Source organism: Truncatella angustata (genome assembly GCF_020726525.1).
Source record: "Truncatella angustata strain MPI-SDFR-AT-0073 chromosome Unknown BKA67scaffold_11, whole genome shotgun sequence".
Taxonomy (NCBI): domain Eukaryota; kingdom Fungi; phylum Ascomycota; class Sordariomycetes; order Amphisphaeriales; family Sporocadaceae; genus Truncatella; species Truncatella angustata.
The window spans coordinates 74415-91589 of NW_025763391.1; the positions used below are offsets into that span (position 1 = coordinate 74415).

General features: G+C 50.1%; 5 protein-coding genes across 5 annotated transcripts; 1 reads left to right on the plus strand and 4 right to left on the minus strand.

Annotated features, from left to right (window-relative positions):
• Positions 1-236: 236 nt before the first annotated feature.
• Positions 237-2708, minus strand: BKA67DRAFT_595702 (uncharacterized protein; the record flags this gene model as incomplete). The annotated part of the gene is made up of 7 exons (XM_046105195.1): positions 237-753; positions 803-1263; positions 1310-1501; positions 1620-2114; positions 2226-2338; positions 2394-2469; positions 2640-2708. 7 exons carry the CDS (start codon positions 2706-2708, stop codon positions 237-239), a joined length of 1923 nt encoding a protein of 640 aa, XP_045951781.1.
• Positions 2709-4381: 1673 nt separating this feature from the next.
• On the minus strand, positions 4382-6073 carry BKA67DRAFT_526980 (gamma-glutamyltransferase 1; the record flags this gene model as incomplete). Its single annotated transcript, XM_046098800.1, has 1 exon — positions 4382-6073. One exon carries the CDS (start codon positions 6071-6073, stop codon positions 4382-4384), a length of 1692 nt encoding a protein of 563 aa, XP_045951782.1.
• Positions 6074-7555: 1482 nt separating this feature from the next.
• BKA67DRAFT_664376 (uncharacterized protein) lies at positions 7556-10519 on the minus strand (the record flags this gene model as incomplete). Its single annotated transcript, XM_046108366.1, has 1 exon — positions 7556-10519. The coding sequence occupies one exon, from the start codon at positions 10517-10519 to the stop codon at positions 7556-7558; it is 2964 nt and encodes a 987-aa protein (XP_045951783.1).
• Positions 10520-14680: 4161 nt separating this feature from the next.
• BKA67DRAFT_669379 (uncharacterized protein) lies at positions 14681-16107 on the minus strand. Its single transcript, XM_046108656.1, has 5 exons — positions 15976-16107; positions 15661-15885; positions 15476-15595; positions 15039-15415; positions 14681-14972 (listed from the first exon to the last, which is right to left on the minus strand). Exons 2-5 carry the CDS (start codon positions 15838-15840, stop codon positions 14876-14878), a joined length of 774 nt encoding a protein of 257 aa, XP_045951784.1. The 5' UTR covers positions 15841-15885; positions 15976-16107; the 3' UTR covers positions 14681-14875.
• On the plus strand, positions 16063-16664 carry BKA67DRAFT_109039 (uncharacterized protein). Its single transcript, XM_046094871.1, has one exon. The coding sequence runs from the start codon at positions 16285-16287 to the stop codon at positions 16615-16617; it is 333 nt and encodes a 110-aa protein (XP_045951785.1). The 5' UTR covers positions 16063-16284; the 3' UTR covers positions 16618-16664.
• The last annotated feature ends 511 nt before the right edge of the window (positions 16665-17175 follow it).

Here is a 17175-nt window from a genome sequence, read left to right on the forward strand (position 1 = left end):
AGCCACTGCCAGCTATAGTGTGTTCTGCTGAGTTGTACCTACGTAAACAAACATGTCACCACGCCTGACTTATGGCTGTAGAATTTGCCATAATCTCATTGCTACATGCTATTTTGAGAGCTGTGTGCGTCTCCGCCGCACGTAGGATCATGGACGGACGTATTATAGGGCGTCGAGGGAAATGCCGGAATGCATGTGCTTCTATTGAACCCGACAATCATTGCATCTATACGTTGTTATCCTGCGTCAAAACCAGGAAGCGTGGTATCAAAGAAGTTGGTGAAGTTGAAACCTGCGAGCAAATCATCGTTCATGAACAGGTCGCCCTCAGCCACTGGATAGAAAAGCGGCTCAGGCGTAATGTCAGAGTGCACTGTAAATATTGGCCCTGAAGTACAAACGGTGCCAGTAACCATGTTTGTTGAATTGGAAACATCCGGAGCTGGTGCATCGTAAGGAGTTGGTACCGGCAATGCGATGTTTGCCATGTCTTGAAACTGCCGCCCGCCTGGTCTGGACATAGGCACGTCGTGTTCGGTTCGGATTCTGCGCACAAAGTCTGCTGCAATATGCGCGAACCCAGACATGACCATCGAGGGAAATGTGCCTCCGGTCGCGTACTGCAACCTCCCGTAGTAACCTGCGGCCGTGTCTAGCAATCGGAGATTCGTGTCTGTCTCGGCATGCGAAGGGTTGTGGACGACGAAGTCAAAGAGAATGAACATTGCCGACGCGGGAATCGTGCCAAGCACCCTGGATGGTTAGCATACGTATGCACCGTCAAAGAGCGCGTTCTGCTCACCATAATGGCGTGTACGGCTTCAGTTCGATAAAGGTAGTCAGGTTGATGATGGTCCTGGCGGTGTCCATGAGAAGTTTTCTTGTATCGTTGATTCGCAAAACATCTGCATCCGCGCCGATGTGTAGCTCCAGTCGACACAACGACATTACAAGAGCATGGTACATGTAGTGTAATCTAAGGGACATGAAGGTCATCCAACTGGTTCCGGAGTGGAAAGGCATGCCAGGCCGGAATTTTGGAGGTATGGAACCAGTCCATCGATTCAGGTCGCTCTTGATCTCATCGATTGAAGCATAGTACTGTTCTGTGGACTTCATGGTGGCGCTCACGGAGAACAGCATCTGATACGCCTTGGAAAGTATCCTGCTACCTCGTAAAGCAGTCACGAAGAAGTTGAAGCCCTCCACATTCGACTCAGGCGTCTCAGGTATCGGGCATCCTATGTCATAATCCGGGATGATCTGAAACGCTTAGCATTGACCTCAACATTTTGTCCAGTCAACATACCGGACTCCTCCCGTAGAAAAAGCAGAGCATGCGCTCTAATGCGTAGATTACCCAGAAGGTTTTGTAGCATGAGACTGGATCTGTGTCTCGCTTCTTGATGACACGGTGACATCCCATTCGCATGGATATTCTGGCGGCCTCGATGATTAACTCATCTACTTGCATGCCAGGGATGTTTATTCCGAATAATGCCTATGACGACTGGTTGAGCACAGAGTATGATATCGAGTGGGAACACTTACCATGGCGGTAACGGCCTGTCGTGGGTCAGTTTTCAAATGTTGTACATGGAAGCGAAGTACAAACATACCTGGAGAGTACCTTCTGTATCTGGGGGCAGTAAGAGATAAGGCATGATTGCTAGAGATACCTGAAAAATCTGCCGTGCTCTTCCCTTTTCTGGATCAAATGAGCCATCCCCAACGTGCTGGCAGCCCAAGGCGAGCACTGCATGGTACAGGGCCGAGAACGCTGGTTGCTCGGCCAGGATAGAGCTCACTTCGGGAGCCAATGCTTTTGATTCGAAAACTTTTTGGTTGAGAAATGGGTACAATGGATGAACAAAATCGAAGTAGGCCGTTATGTAGGCAGCTGCTTCATTTGACGGGACGATACTTGGCGTAGCAGACCCTTGATGGAGTATGGCTGTCGGTGTCGCTCTGGGTTTGCATATATGAAATCTCACTTCGAGTGTCTTCCAGATCTGTTCAACCAAGTCTCGAACTTGATTATGCCCGAGACGTTGAGATATCAGACGAAGTCTGCTCTCGGAGAAGACTGCGAGACTGGAGCTTGTGACTGAAGACTACATGAGCGATTCTCCCATGCAAAAGAAAGCAATTTATTTACCGTGGCGATCATGTGACTTTTTGGTTTATTAGCCTTTCTGATTACGATCGAGACATGTCCAACCTACCTTGAAGATGCATTCGTCATTCATACCAATACCAGTCAAGCCCGGATGTTCCAAGATACGGTCAATGTATAAGTCATTGCCGGCAACAGCCGCTGGGGCAGCAGTGGAACCATCTGCAAGACAATTAGTATAAAAGCAATTGATAGCAATAGGATTTCGGCGCGAGACCTGTTTGTGTTGGGGCAGGAGTGGATCGTCTCAGCAACCGTTTGGTATTGCTGAATTGGCAAGGGATTTTTCGCTTCTAAAAGTCGTGTAAGTTTTTCGCGGCTATAGAGAAACCTCATTGCTTCCTACTATACAACTCCCACATGCTGAAGCGCCGGGCTGGACTATACGTTCAAGGAAGTAAGTGGATCAGATCAGACTTGGCTCATCAGTGTTGTTGGGTCTAAACGCACGTATACAACGAACTTTTCGGGCTTTGCAGTGATTGCAAGTTCTTGACTGTCTCGGAGACAGGTCTTTCTCGTGATCCCCCATGCCTAAATCGTTTCACCTTTCTGCACGCACAGTGGACAGTCACAGTTGTTGCTGTTTGAGTTCCGAAGCAATTTGTCGGGCTCGGGAAGTTCGCAGGTCACGTGGCCTCGGATTTCGCATCCGCCTGCGCCCCGGACACTAAACTAGGATGAAACTCTCCGTGCCTGGCAAGTTTTCAGGCTTTGACGCGGTCGGGATTTTCTAAGGAGCCCGCGGGCGGCGATTGAGATTGAACCGGTTTCAGGTAGTTGGAGATATCCCCCCTCTGTACGGAAGGCATTACAGATGCGATCACATCAATTCTTTGGTATTAGTAAGTATCAACGGCATGGATTTCATACTCGTGCTCTACTCATCATCGCGGGCCTCGTTCTGCGCGTGCTTGATTGCAGATTTACATTCTACCTACCACGTAAGCCTAAAAGAAAGCACGGTATAGCTCCCTACCTCCGTGAGCCAGGAGCGTACATTGTCGTCTGAGCATGCGGATACTGCCCTAGGCGCTGTAGTATTGGCCAGTAATGGGTGTTTTCCTCTCTCGTAGATCCATACATCTTCTCGACTTGACAAGAGTTATGGTGAAGCTCGAGAGCGTCGCCATCCATTCCTCGGAGTGCTCGCAAGAATCCTGGCCTTGAAGATCAAGGAACGACTCACTCAGTTACCCCGTCTCTTAAATGGGAAAGCTCCCTATTGTAGCTGACTACTCCATGAAACCAGATGCTTCTTGATCTCTTCCTAGACAAAAGTACAATGTTGGTACCGTTGCTCCAAACGCCAAAATTATCTCCGCGACAGAGGCGCAGCATGGTCAGACAGGCAACCGCGCTAACGTGAGATTATACCGCGAAGTCATAATGGCTGTGTCGGCTTCCGGCTCCCAAAAAGTGCCGACCGCATTCTCGAAAGGATCAGCTCGCATGAGCACATCGCCAGGTCGTGCTCGCAATTTGGCATCTGCTCGATCAACTGTGGATTAGTTCGCTATCTTGAATTATATTGCAGAACGTCTTATGTGCCGAAAACTACGTATAGCGCTACACTTGAATCGATCTTTGAATGAAATGCATCCGGGCTCATTGCATCCGGTGTAAGGCACTCCCAGGGTTCATACGATTCGCCATGGTGATGTGATGTGTTGACTACTTCACAACTTCTTCAATGATTCTGTTCGTCGCGGTCTCGTTGCCAGGTTCGCAAGGATGATTTTGAGTTTCAACCAAACGATTGCCTTCAGCGTGATGAATACTGTGCCAGAAGCAAATAGTATGTTCTTGAGCACTGCACAATTCGCGGATCGGTGGGGCTACCCGTCTGCCGCTTTTCTGGCGCATGTGAACCTTCGAAGTCAACTTCGAAATATGTACTTCCGACGACTCACGAGTACATCAAGAATTTGCTTCGTGCGACTGCTAACCGAGACCTCGTATAAGAAGGCTTTCGTGGTGCTTATCATGTTAGTTTCCTAGCCTACAATCATTTGATGTCCTGATTCGGAGCCGTTGGGCATTAGCTTTGGCCCTGTCAATGGTGAGGGCTCTAGAATATCACGACAACCAGGAGAGAATGGCCAAGAACAGTAAAGCAAGACTCCAGTCTTGTGTCAAATCGTATTTTATCTATTTTGTTCTTCGCCGTAATGAGGGTTATGTGGTCATGATTTTGATTTCATATCATACGGCAAATCCACCAGAGTTAAGCTGTCGTGGCTCTCCAGCGGCTTCGAAAGTTCCGTTCGGCAGAAGTCTCAACGCCTGGGCTGTGCTCGAACCAGGTGCCACCCAGGTTACATTGTGACCAAGACTCTTCATGTAAGCGACCGTGCTGTTGTCGTACGCATATTCAAAAGAAACCAGATTTGGAATCAGTTGGTCGTGCAGCCTTGGTTGAGCTAGCGCCTGCGGCGTGGTCATATTCTGGTCTAGGACATGGTGGATGTTCTGGATGGTAGCTGTGATAATGCGACTACCACCAGCCGATCCTACCACCAGGTACAACTTGCCGTCAGACGTTTCCACAATGGTGGGCGAGATGGATGAGAGAGGCCGCTTGCCAGGGCTGATATAGTTCGCGGGACTAGCAATATAACCAAAAGCATTGGTGGTATTGGGTATCGAAAAGTCGTTCATCTCATTGTTCATGATGACACCTGTCTCGGGAATCATCACCTGCGAGCCAAATAAGGTGTTGATAGTGGTTGTCAGGCTGATAGCGAGCCCGCTAGCATCGGCAGTGCCAATATAGCTAGTGCCGGGTGTCTCTAGACTTTCGAAGCCAGAGGGATCATACACGGATACGTTTTGGGTGGTGAAATCTAGGAGCTTGGAGCGTACTTCTGCGCCTGTCGCCCCCGAGAGCATGGATTCCTGGTATTCTAGAACACCGTCATCGAATGACGGATCACCCAGAAGTGTCCGCTGGCCATAGGCGAACCGCATAGCCTCGTCGAGTCGATGAGTGGTAATGTTGATTTGTGCCGGGTCGCCGAAGCCAGAATAACCGCTCACAATATTCAAGGTGCTGAGTGCTACGGAGCCACCGGCAGGAGCACCACAGCTCGTCAGCTTGTAGCCACGATAGTCGAGGGCGGATGGTTTCCTCAAAGCAACCGTGTAATTCGCCAAGTCCTCGAGAGTCATGGTTCCGTTGGACTTGCGCAATGCTGATACTGTCGCATTCGCGATAGCTCCAGAATAAAATGCGTCGGCACCCTCCTTGGAGATGACCTCTAGAGTATCGGCATATCGCTTGCGTGTCATGGTATCATTAAGCTGTACGCGTCTGCCGTGAGGCGCAAAGTCAATGGCCCATGACGGATCATCGGTGAAGAAATTGCTGTTATGTGTTACTGAGTTCATATAGCGGACTTGGTCTTCGTTCACTCTGAACCCGTAACGAGCGACCTTGATTGCAGGCTTCATGACATATTCCCAGGGCAGCTTGCCATAATTCTTATGCAGGTGTTCGAGACCTCTCAGCTCTCCAGGCACACCGCTTGCAAGACCTCCGTACAGGCTGGCATCCGTGTTGTTGACGTACATGTCCTGGAAAGCCGCAGCAGGAGCAGTCTCTCTGAAGTCGATGAACTCATAACTGCCGTTGCTGCTTCGAACGAGCAGGAAGCCGCCGCCACCGATACCGCTATGCTGCATACCAATTACACCAACGCAGAAGACGGTGCCAACCAATGCATCTGCGGCATTGCCTCCATCTTTGAGCAGCTGAATGCCGATTTGACTGCAGACAGCATTCTCGGACGCCACTGCTCCTAGTTTCGGCTCGCAAGTCGAAATTGGATTTGCTGTGACTCGGAGGAACTGCAGACACCATGCAGCCGCGACTGCAGCTCGACGTGAAGCATGCATCGTGAAGATTGACCAGCTAGACGACCACCGGAAACAACTCGCTGAGAGCGAAGCGAGGTAATCCGTGAAAGGTGAAAGGTAAAAGGTGAAGTGCGGCAAGCCAGACAGGCCGACCAGCCTCTATTTAATACGGTGCAGCAGCCAGTTCGGCGTTGGTGAGTCGTTCCTTATCCGGAGCAAACAAGCTTCCCAGAGGTACGTAAGTACAGAGCGATGATGACGATCGGCAGTGAACTTCAATAAGGATTCTTTCCCTATTCAGTACTCGTTCATGATTATGGCCCTGTCCGGCGTGCATATACCGCGTGACTAGCAAGGGTGCAAGGGATTGTTGCGGGGCTTATCGCTGTTGGTGGTCCTTTACCCGCTACAGTTACACAACAGCTTCAGTCATACCTGATCATTGTAGAATGTCTTGGGTGGTTTTGCTTTGCGTACGATTTTATTACTATGAAAAACCGACTGTGTGGATTTATTCATATTCCGAGCGAGTACCGATCACAAAGTGGAACAGTCGGACTGCGAAGGTTTGAGTACCGGTATGTTGCCAAATAGTACTACAGATGTACTGTTACCGTATGGGCGCCACAAGCTGACCCGATGACATCAATTTCAAAAACCTCGAGCGGAATGGGCTTACAAGTTGCAAACACATGTAACTTAGTGATCTGAGTAAGAAATGTCCCCCTGTCAGACTTCCAGCTTACGACCCTGCTGAAAGATTCCGGCCAATGATTGTGGCTAAAGTTATGGCCAAGTACCTGCGTTATCGGTGAGGAGAGGTTGGGAAGAGCAGTAATTTGCGCTACACGGTCAAGGTCCCTCAACCCTCAACCGCTATCCCCACGCCTTCCCATTCGTCACGAAAGGCGCCTGCGGGGATCGTGGAGTAAGACTGCACGGTCGCAAGATGATAACGGAAATATTATTACATACGCCATAATCCGTACTATCATGACATCTAGCCGACAACTAGACTCCTCGTGGCAGCCGATGATGAGGACGGGGCAGTATACCCCACTGGAGCCAAACTTGCCCGCCAATGCCTTCTAACTGGGACCCATCTGAAATGGTCCAATTCTATACCGTTGGCCTAGTTTCTCCACTCGGAGCCGAGATAACAGCTTTGACTAGGAATTGCTCCTACGCCGAGGTTTGCGAGGTCGTGCTTGTTCTAATTAGGATATATAACCCTTACACGCGAAAACTGTGCGACTGGTCAGGCGTTGGAGCAGGAATGCTGAGCCTGGAAGCACCTCGTGCTCGCTGTGGAGGTAATCTTAGCCAGCACGTGGGTAATGCCTACGTTCAATGGCTAATATGAAAGCAAGCAGTGCATGGGAGATTGCAATGATATCGAAGGTTTCGGAAGAAGAAGCCAGTATCGAATTACCTATTGTTCACCTACAAACACGTACTGCACATAGTCCCAATCCAAGCCACAACCTAACACCTTTTTCTATCGCCTCCTTACACCATCTATCATGGGTCGTGATCACTAATAGCCTCCAGCTCGTCAAAATCCTTGATAATCATATCCAGCATATCATCACCGTTTCTAGGTGCTTTCATACGGTTTGTGCTTCTCTTCCGTGACGCCTGAGGCGGGCTCTCATCCAGGTCAAGGAATCCTCCGCCGCCCGTCACACTGGGGTTGATCGTCAACGGCGGCAGCGGCCTCGACGATGTAGATGCCGCGTCGGAATTTCGCGTGTGTTTGACACTCTGCGATTGTACCGGCCAGTCACTAACACCAGCTGCCGTTTCACTGCTACGGCCTGCACCGAAAGCCTTCAAGCCCTTGAGTCCATCTTTACTTCGCACACGATGTAGCGATGTGGCTGCGGTCCGGACACTACGTGCGTCATCCGAGACTGTGCTCATGGCCGACGAGCCGCCCCAGGCGCTTGATCGGACGCTTCGAGCTGGAGTCTGCCAGCCCGAAGTGGTCGATCGTGCCGTTGTCACCGTCGGTGGAGGGTGTGGGAAATTGTGGCCGTGGGCTCGCATCATCCTTGTTATGGGGCTAAGCTCATCAGAGGCCTCCGAGTCCTGCGCTGCATTCCAGGTGCGCGGCACGACCCAGCAATGGGACAGTTCGTGACACGCCTCGGTACTTGAGTTCGACACACCTTTCCATGGCGGCACTCTGGTGCCCTTGAGTCGTGGTGACAAGTGATAGTCCACCTCGTTCTTGTAGCGGACATTGGGCGCATCGACGGAGACGGTCGCCAGTGTCTGGAGAATACCGTAAATGAGGACCCAACGGCCACGACGGGCAGCCAATGGGTCAACCCCACCAACCTGGTCGGACTTCTCGAACCTGACGAAGTTGTCAATCAACTCAGATTGGACAAAATCAGAGCCAAGGATATAAATGTTCGTCGCTTCCGTGTAGGCCAACTGGACTCGGCGCTCGAGCACACGGTCTTCAGCACCCCTGTTCTTGTCCTTGTCGGATTTCTTGGGTTTGTCGCGTGTGGTTGGGTTGGCAAGAGGAATCGACTCGGGTACCAATGGGTAAGGATATGGGATGTGAGGAAAGCGAGAGCGGATGTCCCATTCGATCAACAGGTCTGTCATGGGAAGATCCATGGTGTCGGCGTCGAATGCCTTGTTGCCGCTTTCAGACACCATCATCCATTTCCTGCTACTTCGAGTTTCCGACTCATCCCACGAAATATCACGATTTACCAGGTAATCGTACAACGCACCAAAGTCTTTCTGAAGCTTCTGCGCGACACCTCTCGTAAGCCAAGTTTCTTCCCCATCTGGCGACCGCTCATCAGATGGCGGCGGTGGCCATTCACCAAAGGTTGTAGTGAAGTAAGAAATGAGAAACTTTTGCAACCGATCCGCTGCCGATTTCGAGGAACTGTTGGCGATTGGGCCACTGGGCGGCCACATATCAGCATAAGAGAACTCAGTGAGTCGCTCCTCAGCTGCTTGTACCCGAAGTTGGGTTTCGAGGCATGCACGCTCCAGTAGTGCTCGGGTAATCGGTGTGACTTGCTTCCAGTCGGCGCAAGTTTCCAACCTTGCATACATGCCTGCCGAGTGCAAGAATGCCTCGCGCCACCCTTCCTCCCAACGTATGGTTTGTGACTCAGACCAGCTCAGAAGTGAGACTGCAGTCTCGGGGTCGTTGCGACAGTCGTCAAGTGCGCGGACTGAGAGATAGTTCAAGATCGTTCCAACATTGTCCGCCTCTGAAGGCATGTACGATTCTAGCCGTACGTACAAGTCTGTAAGCGCCTGGTGCAGTGAGAGTCCAACGAGCGAGGTATGGTACAGGAGAGCAAATACATTTCGAGTGGTGATAACGTAGCGATGTGCTTCTGATCGGGTGAACTCAGGTGGCGTAGGAAAGTACATCTCGTAAGAAATTTGCCCATCGATGTCGGCGTTGCTGGCATCATCAGAAACAGGGGGTGTCGGGTGTCCGCGGCCATGGTGTGAATACCCTTGGTGTGGTCCTAGGCCATGGCGCGAGAACGCACCTGCGGGTGAAGGTGGCACGTTGAAGTCTTCTTCTGTTGAGCCTTCTCGCATAAGCTGAGTAAGAAACCTGCTCTCAGTCGCTTCGATAATGTGTGACGACAAGCGGAATGAAGCATTCGGTCGGGGAGACTGTCCACGGCGAGCCAGGTATACCAAAACATCGCCGTTAGGATCCCACAACTCTGGGTCTTTTCTCAGCTTGTTCCATCTTTGGACAGGCCGTCCAGCTCCTACCCATCGCTTAATCGTAGGCGAGCTGGCCGATATTGGTATAGCAGGCAATTTGCTCGTGGGCGGCGGTGGCAGGTCGTTGTTAGCACCCCACCCTGGAAGCTGCGACGAATGCAAGGTCGGTATGGGAGGTATTTCCTCAGCCTCATAACCGCCAAAGCCACCTGAGCCTGATATCCCAGCGGCCGATTGAGTACGTGGACCATCGTCTGTAGCCTTTTTAGACTTCTTGCCAAAGCCGAAGGCCTTACTGAGGCCTTTCCTGATATCATCACTTTTCTTGTCAATATTACTGCGAAAGCCAGAACGTTCTATACCAGAGACGTCCTCGGTCTTGATAGTAGGCCTTCTAACACGCGCGTAAGCGAAACTGTCCATGGGACCCTGTTTCAGCCCCGTGCCATCTCGCCTTCCGGCGTCGCTGCCGCCGCTCTGACTGCCGCCACTGTAAGTGCTGATAGTGGTGGATGGTCCAAGGGGGCTGAAGTCCGACTGAAGCGTATCTGAGAACTTGAGAAATCGCCCATTTGTTGTGCCGTAGCCAGTACCTGATGCGGGCGAGTAATCCACAAAGGTCCCATCGTCGTAATCTAATCCTCTTCCTCCGGGCAAATCAGGTGACCTTAGCCCTCCCCTTCCAGCAAACACAGGTTTCTTCTCGTCTACCTTGGTCTCTGTAATCTTCTTGCGCACATATGCGCTTCGTCCCGACATGACGACACCTTGGTCAGGCTACCCTTATTATACCTTACAATTATGCAACACGCTTTCGAACTCTCGAGGCTGACTCTCATTAACCTTTCCGCACCCTTCAGAGTCGTGTCACTTGTTGTAACAGAGCCAGTAGATCGCACCCAAATGAGCGATGTTTCATGAGAATATCAAGTCTTACGAAACAACAATACCAGGTAGTTGAAGGACATAACCATTAGTCATTATCCCGCGGAGGTACAGGTATGTCTTGACGATGGCGATTTGATCAAAGAATGGCCGATTTGATATGATTTAGTCGCATGCGGTGATCAAGGTCGGACTTGCTGAGAATCGGAAGTCGATGTGTGCATGTCAGGGTGGACTCGATCTACAGCTACTGGCAGCTGAAGCAGCAGTGAACGGACTCAACGCCAACTTTGCTCTACAAATAGCTTTGATGGCAGATCCGGAGGGTTATGCGGCACAGCTTGCGACCAACAGTGATGACACTGCAAATGATTCCCCAAAGTTTCAAGAAATATTTCCAATTGAACCGATACAACGGGATCTTGTTGATGGCGGGTTGCGATGTATCATCTATGATCAGGATCTGACAAGGGTTGTGATCGACGTCTTGCTTTTTCGGTGTTTGCCGTACTTTTGAGCAGTATTGCTTTTGGTGATCGGTACACTACGATGACTGACTTAATGATGGATGTAAAAAGAATCGTCCTTGGGCAAGAAGCAATTCTGGACCATAAGCGCTACAAGACCTGAATGCCCACTTATGAGTGAATCAAAGCACGCATAGCTCCATCGCTTCAACAGTTACCAATGGAGCGGAAAATGGGATATGTACCAAGCTTGGCCAAAAGCTGCTAAGAAGTTTGTCAGGTACGACAGCCTAATAAGGCAAGGATACAAAGTGACAGGAGAAGTAAGATAGGGAACAACCAGGGTCTGGGTTTATCGCGTCGACCAGCATCAGCCAATCGGGGCATGATAGAGTTTAAATGACTGCTCTCAGGTGTCCATTGCTTTGAGCAGACTTTCAGACTTCCAGACTTCCGATGTGACCCTGTCAAGTGTTTGGACTCTGCAAGCGACGCTCAGAAACAGCTTGTATACGCTGCAGTTGTGCCTGCATTGCGGCCGACTTTGGGCAAGGTTAGGTAGTTAGTATTGGGAGGCGTGTGAGCGTTTCCGATGCATGCAGCTCGAATAAAACCGTGTACCCGGCCGCTTCTACTACTGCTTACACAAGAGGCAGTCCCAAGGCCAGATAAGTTTCTGCTTCAATTACAGGGAGCTAAAAGTCGGGACGACACGATCAATGCCCATGGCAAGTGGTTGATTGAGTGAGATGGGGGCCAGAACATCAACCCAACCTGTCTGTGAGACCCGACGGATACCTTGACGGGCTCCGGCTGCCAATGAGCGAGCCACTGCAAAAACAATCAACGTTTATGGAGCACAGGGCTTAGCTAGGAGGCAAGACCAGTCCAATTCTCGCCAAGGTACATACATAGCATGCATGTCGCGTTACGATCTCTGGCACCGGTGGGACAAGTGAGCTGTTCCTGACCGACGACAATTAACAATCGTAAATGCAATGCATACTTGGGACTCCATACAAGCCGGCAAGATAAGGCCTCTACCCCTGTTCCACTACCCTTGTAGCCGAGGACTGGACCGAAGCCTATCACGCTCTTGTCCGGCCTGCATCTTTCAATTGTGTGCTGGGGGGACATCGTAAGCAAGCATGCGGCCGTCCGCGTTGCCGAATCTCCAGCACGGCTGTGAGTGTGGTGAGTCAATGCAATTGAAAGACTGGAAGACATCTAGCCCTGGAAATGTTCTTCAGATTGTGTATCCTCAGGGCGAGGTGTTTCGCTGGGAAAGTCCGATGTGCCCAATTGCGATCATTAACGTTAGCTTGTCAGGCTTGTCTTAGCCGGATTGCGATGGCATCTGCGAAGACCCTTGCAAGCTTCAACAGTCGAGGTTCAGGGATGCTTCCGACACCTGCCTGCTTCGATTAATACCCCAACACACATACCATCGCAGGTCGTCTAGTGTCACGGTTCGCGGTACATGCCTGAATATATTGTCCAGGGTGAGTTCTTGGCCAGTGCCACAGTTAATGCGAGTCAGATGGAATCGATCAAGGGGCTGACAGGGCCGTGGTTGTTATGCTGCAAGGTTGCATACATGGTAACTTCTATGTTGAGCCGGAAAATCACCCAATTTGATGGTGCTTGCGGAGCGAAATCACTAATAACTGCACGGTATAGCGTGCTGCCCCAACCTCTGAGGCGTGAATACAGAGCAGCGCCTCTCCCGCGATGTGCCAACGGTGCGCAGAACCTTGTGCCATCAACGGAGGGGCTGAGATAGCCCCGAAGTAAGACGCTATAAAAGAAAACAAAAATAATAAAATATTGAGCGCATCAGTTTGGCCAGTTTTGAGCAAGAGTCGGGCGTTCATTTTACAGACGAACCTCATACATAGTAACAGGATCACATTATCGCCATTTAGAGCAGCAGTCATGTGGATTCCTGTGCTTCAGGTGTGCCACGCATCTCTTACCACTCTGTCGGTTCACACCCGGCTCATGGCTTCCATACAGTAGCGCACGCGGAAACAAGGTCGGAAACCTGGGGGCATCCTTCTAGACTCCGAGTGGGGTTTCTGCTCTTCTATCTATCCTTGGACCCTTACTTCGACGGGCGCACCACCTCAGCTCGGCAGGATTCGACCGAACACGTCTACTGTCACCTAGGTATTCCTGTTGGTGGTGCTCTGTTTCATCTTTCAGTGTTTTAATATCTTGCAACCTAGCGACTTCTCCCTGCATAAGATTAATGCTTTGTTTCGGCAACAACCATTGGTTTCCAAGGCCCTCCGGTGATATCGTTGTGGTTCTATGACAACGATAACCAATAGATGAAGGCAACATGGGGTTGTAGCTATGAGGTGAGAGCTCCGTTGGGCCTTACCTACCACGGCAAACCCGCGTGTGGTCTAATATACCCCCATCGGAAACGCTAAATAGGCTCTCGCAACTTATCTTGAAAGACTTCATCTCGCTTCAGAGCCTCGTTACGGGGCCCACGAGCAATTCGTTTCGATGCGCCAACTACCGACCGTTGAGAGTTCGCTAAATTCGACTAACTTTAGACGAGCAGACGCGCCAACCCAGAAAGTTCTCGGATCAGGCGGAAGGAATAAATATCGAGATCAACTACTACGACTTTCCACAAGAAGGCAACATGATGCGTAGTGACACAAAACTATTGAGACACGCATAGATATATATATATATATATACATATAAATATATGGCTCATTCAATACTGCGTCCTGGGCAGCAGAGCTCTGCCACATGGTACCTATTCCTAAATCTTCCAAGGTTAGGGTAGCTGCATCGCGTTGCACGAGAATTTTTTGCGTTCTAGGCCCATTTCCGAGAATCCCTGTTGCTGCGTCCCACTCTGCCTTATCTCTTTCAATAGTTTCGGAGATCACTCTCTGTAAGACTTGCAACGCGACGCATTACATCGGAACTTTGAGTTTGGTCTGCAAATAATAATTCCTGTTCATGCCACATATGCACAAATCTCACACGCGACGCGTCGAAATCAACAATGTTTCCTCACACCTATAGGCGCTTCTTAAGCAAATGCAAAGATGCACCGGGGCTATTTGTAGTTTGCCTAAATTCCCATGTTGGGCCCCACCCAACTCAGCCCTGTGGCATAAAGGCGGGGCAGAACAGTCAAGAAGAAACAGTTCAGACAACTGTGCAAAGATACAATCCCATGGGTCGGACGAAGGTAAATCATTAAAGTCGGATGGTGCTGTCGTCAGTGTTAGATACATGCTAACTTCTCCCAATCGAATCCGAGCCTCTGGGGGGGTCTTTGCCATTGTAGTCCAATGCAGTGTCATTGAGAGTCGGAGCTTGGACAGAACAATGCTCTTTGATGACGCTTTCTCATGCCATGTCCGCGGGAACATTCACTGTCGAATGCTGAGATGGCGGCGTCGCGTCAAATCTCTCCGTCCGACTTGACCTCCCATTGAGTTTGTACTATGATTCCTCTCGCCCGAGTTGTCTGATCTTGTTCGTGCTTCTCAACATCAGGTCCCAATACCCTAAAATCGCTTTCCGCTCTGAAGGGCTGTAACTGGATGTCGGAAGCATTATCGAGCTCCTGAAATGGCCGATTACTACCACTTCTGTTGTTCCTCGACAAAGAACCACTCCCACTTCCGGCGTTGTAGCGCGGGTCGGCTTGGCTATCCTTCTTTTTTCCAAACAGCGGACGCAGGAAAGGAACACAAGCTAGGGATATAGCGACAGCGGGTTCCAGTCAGGAGAAGATCGTCGCCAGCAATCCTGAAAAGGGCATGTCGGTAAAGTCCAGATAGGTTAACATTGTCTGCCGATAAATTGTGATGGCACATGTACTACGGCAGAATATGTCAGATGCCACGGTCGGAGAGAAAATGAGAGGTGGAACCTGGACGACATACAAAAACCCGATGCTGAACATCGCAATCAACACGAGCCTCTTTCGTAGCTTCATGTTAAGGCCATACACGAAGGGGATAGGAAGTGCAAGAATCAAGACATCGGTTACCACGTTAATGATACCGAGCCACATGTAGTACTTCACTTTGTCGCCGCAGAATCCCCCCCTGATGCTCTGGTCCCAATTTCGAGCGATGGGTTGACACATGGCTAGACCGGCGACAAAGCTACTAAAGTTCCAAAGAACGATCAGCGTGCCTAATACTCGAGCTGGTATGATGAGATGTCGGATAGGGATAAGCGCCGAGTACATCAGGAGGACCGACAGCTTGCTGAAACAGATTGTCCCGTTCCAAATCAGAGCAAAGCACATGATTCCCTATTAGAAAGATAACTGCCAGTCAGCACGGATTATTGCCAATGTCAAGATGGCGGGTACCTTGAAGAAGAACGTAAGAGTCTCGAGACCAAACCTGACCATGATGTCAGCAACGTGAAAGCCGAAAGCACCACGATACACCATTGGCCAGCAGTCTATATGAAGCCCGATGTTGAATATCTGAGCACCAGTTAGCAAATCGAAATTAAGCCTATAACATGTTGAGTTGGACAGGTTCGACGGACGAGAGCTACAACAATGCAGTAATCGCTGGCGTCGAGTGATCTTGCTACAGATCGCTTGGCGATGAAGCGCAGAGTAACAAGTAGGGTCGGGATGAGAATCGAGAGTGCAGACGATACCAACACGCCTACTTGCCCAGCATTCTCAATTGGGACGGAGTACTCGACACTCGAAGATGACATGATCCGTGGTATATTAGAACGTCTCGATCGTCTTCGAAACCAGGACTTACGCCCGTGGACTGTTTAGTGTGGGTTTCGAAACGTCCTCTGTAGACAGCATAAAAGAAACTTGCCATCTATCGAAGTCGAACATACTTTTGATGTGACAAAAGCTGTTCAAATCTCATTTATAGTGCTGAACTATTGGTTCAGACTCAATGGAACCTGGCTCAGCGATCTGATATAATCTTGTATTTGTAACCAGGGTTGGATCTCTACCTTGACTGCTGGTCGAGTTCTGGTAATACCCATTTGTTTGCTACAACGCAAGGGCTTATCTGCGAAGCTCAGCAACGAAGAAGTCAAATATTTGTGTCGCGATGGTCGAAGTAGCCCTAAAAGGACTAGGATATATAATTACTGCTCTGACCACAAGTCACAGCTTGACGTCTCTTCTGGGTCAGAATGTCTTTTGTTCGTCTTGGTGATTCCCAATATTGTGCACGTTATTTGTGTTCCATTGCTTTGTTTATGCTCAACTTCTGCAACGCTCTGCATGTTTACGGTATTCTGGATTTCACGCCTACGTCTAGATTCACGTTGAGTGTAGCTGATTCATTTGTTCTTGTAACTGCCGGCATGCGGTCAATAACGAAAGACAAACAACGCTGTGCCAGGCACCTGGGAGTGGCGCACTGCAAGGGATGGGCAAGGGATGCGGTTGAGGCCTGTCAAAAATACCCGACCATGCTAGCCATATTTGAATTGGAGCAAACTTCGCACCATGAATTACCGTGAGTCAGTTCAGAAGAAGCCACTACTGCTCCTGAGGATGCGAATGTTCGACTGTAGCCTGACAGGCCTTTTGAGAGTTTCAAATCATCGAAGCAAAACATCACACCATCGCCGGTGCTACCGAATTCATTGAATTCCAAACTTACCTAATTTCGGGTGTAAGACGGATTTTTGACGTGTGTAGATGATTTGCTTTTTCCAATGCATTGCATGGGTATCGGGTTGACATGTTAATTTTGATTGGATAATGTAGGCTGTCCGGCAATTCCTAGCAGCTCGACGGTAGCCGAGGACTCCAATCCAGAGAGCTCCGGTGCGAAACAATCCGACCTTGTGCTCCAACAATCTCCGCTTTATTACAGACAACACGGCTGGGTTGTACTGACGGAATGGGGATGAGCAGGCCAGAGGGCAGCGCGAAGTCCGATTTGGACGTTACTATGCTTTCTCGACCAGTATCACCGTGATCTTGGCTTCCTTCGTGCCGGTTTTCTTTTGCTCAAACAGACTTCCTGCCTGATATCTCCTGGTCTATTGATCTCGTCCCGGGCAGTGGGGAAG